This window comes from Cajanus cajan, chromosome 10, assembly GCF_000230855.2.
Source record: "Cajanus cajan strain Asha chromosome 10, NIPB_CcT2T_4, whole genome shotgun sequence".
NCBI classification, from domain to species: domain Eukaryota; kingdom Viridiplantae; phylum Streptophyta; class Magnoliopsida; order Fabales; family Fabaceae; genus Cajanus; species Cajanus cajan.
The window spans coordinates 14,660,110-14,665,163 of NC_138526.1; the positions used below are offsets into that span (position 1 = coordinate 14,660,110).

At 34.0% G+C, this 5,054-nt stretch overlaps 1 protein-coding gene across 1 annotated transcript; it reads left to right on the top strand.

Moving 5' to 3' along the window:
- Nucleotides 1–1,165: 1,165 nt before the first annotated feature.
- On the top strand, nucleotides 1,166–2,441 carry LOC109810318 (strigolactones hydrolase CXE15). The gene has a single exon (XM_020373751.3). The coding sequence runs from the start codon at nucleotides 1,244–1,246 to the stop codon at nucleotides 2,249–2,251; it is 1,008 nt and encodes a 335-aa protein (XP_020229340.2). The 5' UTR covers nucleotides 1,166–1,243; the 3' UTR covers nucleotides 2,252–2,441.
- The last annotated feature ends 2,613 nt before the right edge of the window (nucleotides 2,442–5,054 follow it).

Genomic DNA, 5,054 nt, shown 5'->3' on the forward strand with positions numbered 1-5,054 from the left:
GGCGATACAAGAGTCAAACTCATCGTGAACGCAACTTTTTATTTCTTTAAGATTTTCTCAATATAATAATATAAGGAAAGACAAAAATATGTCTTCCATAACTTTCCTCCGCCCAAATTGGAGTGACGAAATCTTACATGCGTGCGCATACTTGTTAATTCAGCCACTTTTTTTTAATTATTGATAAATAATTTTAATTATTTATTTTTATTTGGATATTACAATAAAAATCAGTTTTTATACTTTAATTAAAATCAATTTTAAGAAATCTTTTTTTGAAATAATATCATAAATCTCAAATTTTCAGACTCATAACAGTAATCTATTTTTCAGCTGAAAATATTTTAAATTTTCAATTATTATCTCAATTTAACATACCACTTATTTTACAAATAATTTTCTTTCTCATAAAAAAAAGTCCAAAATGTTGATCATTAAGCTTTTTTGCTTTTCAATTTTTTATTCAGCAATTGTGTTTCTCCATTATTTTATCACATATCACGTTTACATGAATTAACTTCTTTGCTTTTTGGTACAGCAATTAATTTCTTTGTTTAATCATTCTCATCTCCAAATCTAATATTCACCAAGAAAAAGGTATAAAGCAAAACTTTTTATTTTTTATTTTTTATTATTTTTTATTTTTTATTTTCTTATTCGAATTCAATTTGCTTTTGCTTTATCTCGTGAGATTAATGAACAAGTGATGACGTCTCAATTGTCAGACTGTATATTTATTAAATACCTTTAAATAAGTTTATGTAAAAGTGTTTATAGATTAGAAAAATAAGAAGAAAAATTAAAATTAATTTATGTGATAATTAAAAATAAGATTTTAAAAAAATAAATGAGATAAAACTTTTGCACAAAAAAATTATATACAAGTTAATTTTAAATTATAAAGAAACTCATTTTTTCTTTTCTTTTTTTTATAAAAAGAAATTTTTATAGAGAAATTTAAACATCATTTAAATAATACTAAGTGATGACTATTGACTTCAATTTTCGTTCTTACTTTGTAACTTCCAAATCTTAATCACCTTTATGTGGGAAATTCCTTGAAGCTTCCTTCATGTATTTGATCCACTAATCTATGGCCCCTACTTTTCTCACCAAACCAAAAGCCATGACACTTTTTTTTTTTTTTTTCATTATAAAAGAGTAACATTGCTTCACTACTCAATGTCATTCGGCAACACTTTCTAAGTTTTAACTCTACTATCTTAAATTTCATCATAGAGATATGGTCCAAGAAAAGAAACTAGTGGATGAGGTCTCCGGTTGGCTCAAAATCTACGACGACGGTTCAGTGAACCGGACATGGTCCGGCCCGGACCAATTCAAGTTCATGGCCGAACCGGTACCTCCTCACGAACAATTCGTGGACGGAGTCGCCACCCGTGACGTCATAGCTCACGATGGCTCCGGCCACCGTGTCCGCCTTTACCTGCCGGAGAAGGCCCCGAAAGACAACCAAAAGCTGCCAATTCTCCTCCATTTCCACGGCGGCGGCTTTTGCATCAGTGAACCGGACTGGTTCATGTACTATAATGTCTACACCCGGTTCGCCCGGTCCACCCGGTCCATTGTTGTGTCTCCATTTCTCCGCCGTAGCCCGGAGCACCGCCTCCCTGCCGCCATCGATGACGCCTTCGAGACCCTCTTGTGGCTTCAGTCCGTGGCCCGGTCCGGTTCACGCGAACCGTGGCTCGAGCAACACGCGGACTTCGACCGGGTTTTCCTCATAGGAGACAGCTCGGGCGGGAATGTGGTGCATGAGGTGGCTGCGCGGGCCGGTTCGGTTGACATGAGCCCGGTTCGGGTCGCGGGAGCAATCCCGGTTCACCCCGGTTATGTTCGGTCGAACCGGAGCCGGTCCGAGATGGAGATGCCGCAGACGCCGTTTTTAACGTTGGACATGCTGGACAAATTTTTAACATTGGCGCTGCCGGTCGGGGCCACCAAGGACCACCCCATAACATGCCCGATGGGTGCGGCGGCGCCGCCACTGGAAGGGCTGAAACTGCCGCCGGTGCTGATGTGCGTGGCGGAGATGGACTTGATCAGGGACACGGAGATGGAGTACTATGAGGCCATGAAGAAGGCCAACAAAGATGTGGAACTTTTTGTTAGCATTGGGATGACACATAGTTTTTATCTCAATAAGATTGCTGTTGATTTGGATCCCAACGTTGGTGCCCAAACTGAGGCTCTCATTTGCAAGGTCAAGGACTTCATTGAGAAGCACTGAATGGGTTCATGTTTTCGTACCTAGTTATTATTCTGTGGAATCGATCTTAGTTGCATGTTCATCAAACTAGAGCTTGGTTTTCTTTGTCCTACGTTCAATGGGTTGTTTAAAATGTTATTAGAACAACACATTTTATGATTAAAATAAAATATAATGAATAACATGAATGAGACAATTAGAGCCATATAAATTTATATCAATATCAATATTAGTTGGAATAAGTAATAATAACTTGTATTTCTTAATCTTATTTAAGATTTAAAATCTGATCTTAGACATAAAATAAATTATATTATTGAAGAAAATATTTACAATTTTTAATAAATATTATTATTATTTTTAGTGATGAATAATTTGTATAAATATTTTGATCATCAAAGAATAATTATTATATAAATAATATATACGAATAGAAAGTTATCATTGTACTAAGATAAATAATATATTATGGTTTATCTCGTGATAGGAGGTTAGTAGTATATATAAGATACAAACTTTGACTCTCCTTATTATAATTATAATTTATACTAAAAGTAAGAAAGGAATTTTAATTTTTGACAAATCATAGGTAACTTTTATGGGAATGTTCGAGTGGATAAGATCATTACCAGCAGAAAAAATTCGCCTTTCAAAGTTAAGACATTAATATTTAAAATTCAAACTTAACATTACAACAAGTTAAAAATAGCTCTCTACCAATTGATCCACCAGAATCTAAAGGTTTTTGTATAGTTATTTTTTAAATCTTTTTCATAAATTTTGTTGATTCAATTTAATAGTGATTTTTAGTCACTAAACATGTTATTCATGCATGTATACTAATTTAAGTTGAAAAATATTTGGCCAACCTGTTCAAAATCCACTTGGAGACAGTGAACCTAAGCATCTTTTCTCTCCATGGTGACATTGACTAGATCAGACATGTATCGACGTTGAGATCGACGCGAGGTACACGCATCGACATAATCTTTATGAGTTTGTTTTGAGTTTGGACTGTTAGAAAATAAAATTTAATAGAGCACAATAAAAATAAATATTTATTTTTATCAATAAAACCAATATCAACAATATAATGAATATTATAAAATTAAAATAGAGTAATCAGTAACAACTAGTTAAACATAAAGAGTAAATAAAATTATTAGATAAGAAGTTTAGAGTAGCCTGTGTTGAAGCACGCAGATCGCTATCCTTAGAGAGAAAACGTCCCCACTGCACTGGTAATTTAGAGTCTTTAAAGTGCGCTCCTCTCCCAAGATACGTCAACCCGTCAGACAGTTCGAGTGCAGCAAAAGATCCCCGAACCAAAGAACATCGCTCCAAAATTATAATATTTTAGTAGAAATAATATTAAGGGAGAGAGATCAAAAATGAACTTGCTGTATATTTTTTGTGTGGGTCGAGAACTGCTTTTTTCTCACGTACCGAAGTGTGTCTATGTGTACACTATTAGTGTATTATATACATAACGAAGAGTGCACCATCATGCGATTCATGCCTCATTTTTCGGTAACAGCAAAAACATGGATACATGTGCTAACCAATTTGAAACCAAAAGCAATACGTGGTCAGGAAGAGAAAAAAACAAAACTGTACCATATCCGTTTTGAAACGTTAAAAAAAAATAATTATATTAAATATTTAATTTAAATTTTAAATTATAAAATAATTTTTTTCAACAATCCCCCACTAATTTAAAATTTAAATATAGAAAAAAAATGATATATATATATATATAAACTTAAATATTTTAATGGAACATAATATATTATATTTTCAGTACAAGGAACCTTCCGAGTTTGAGTCTTATACCTAGTGCATATAAACTTCCATTTGAGAGAATATGGAGACATAATTGTCTTGAGCCATATCCCTTTAACCAAACTTTAGAACATAACACGTATAATAAAGGTGTTCATTTGAGTTCTAATCAGTGGAGCGCATTACGGCCTTGCGCATGTATCTTGTTTCGTGAATGTCACTTAGAGATTGTCCATATCTCACAGTAGCGGCCCCACCACCACACTCACTAGGTGAACCCTTCCTAGGGTGGTCTGTGACACCCACCCCTACAACAATTGTCATTGGGTCCATTAAGAGGTATTTTTAATTTTAACACAATAAATATAAATATTTGAATACCTCAACCTTATTACTGTCACAGTTTACTTTAGAGTACACCTCGCCATAGGAATGGAACATGCAATAATTTTGCAATTTATAATGGTGTACTTAGTTAACAAACAATTTCGTTATTACCCATTGAACTCCATTTATGGGATCGCCATTTATGTGGAGACGGGTGTCCATTGTTGCAACTAATTGATGGACTTTAGTCCCATTCCCCTCGACGATTCAAGTACTTGTTGACGCGTCAACCCTTTTGTGAGCGGATTCGCAAGATTATTTTCAGACCTGATAAAATCAACAGAAATAACACCATGAGTTATCAAATTTCTAATAGATTTGTGTCTTATTCTCAAGTGCCTTCTTTTTTCATTAAAGTTTTTGCTAGTAACTTTAGCAATGGAAACTTGACTATCACAATGCATTGAGATTGGAGGTATAGGTTTATTTAATAATGGCAAGTCATATAATAAATTTTTAAGAAATTCAACCTCACTACTAGCAGTGTCTAAGGCAATTATTTCAGCTTCCATAGTAGAACGAGAAATAATGGTTTGTTTTGCAGATTTCCAAGCTACTGCACCTCCAGCTAAAGTAAAAACATAACCACTAGTAGATTTAGTTTCATCAGAATCAGAAATCCAATTTGCATCACAAAAACCTTCAATTACAGTAG

Bases quoted from the DNA above. Each gene is read 5' to 3' on its own strand.
- LOC109810318 (XM_020373751.3), top strand. From the start codon at position 1,244: ATGGTCCAAGAAAAGAAACTAGTGGATGAGGTCTCCGGTTGGCTCAAA.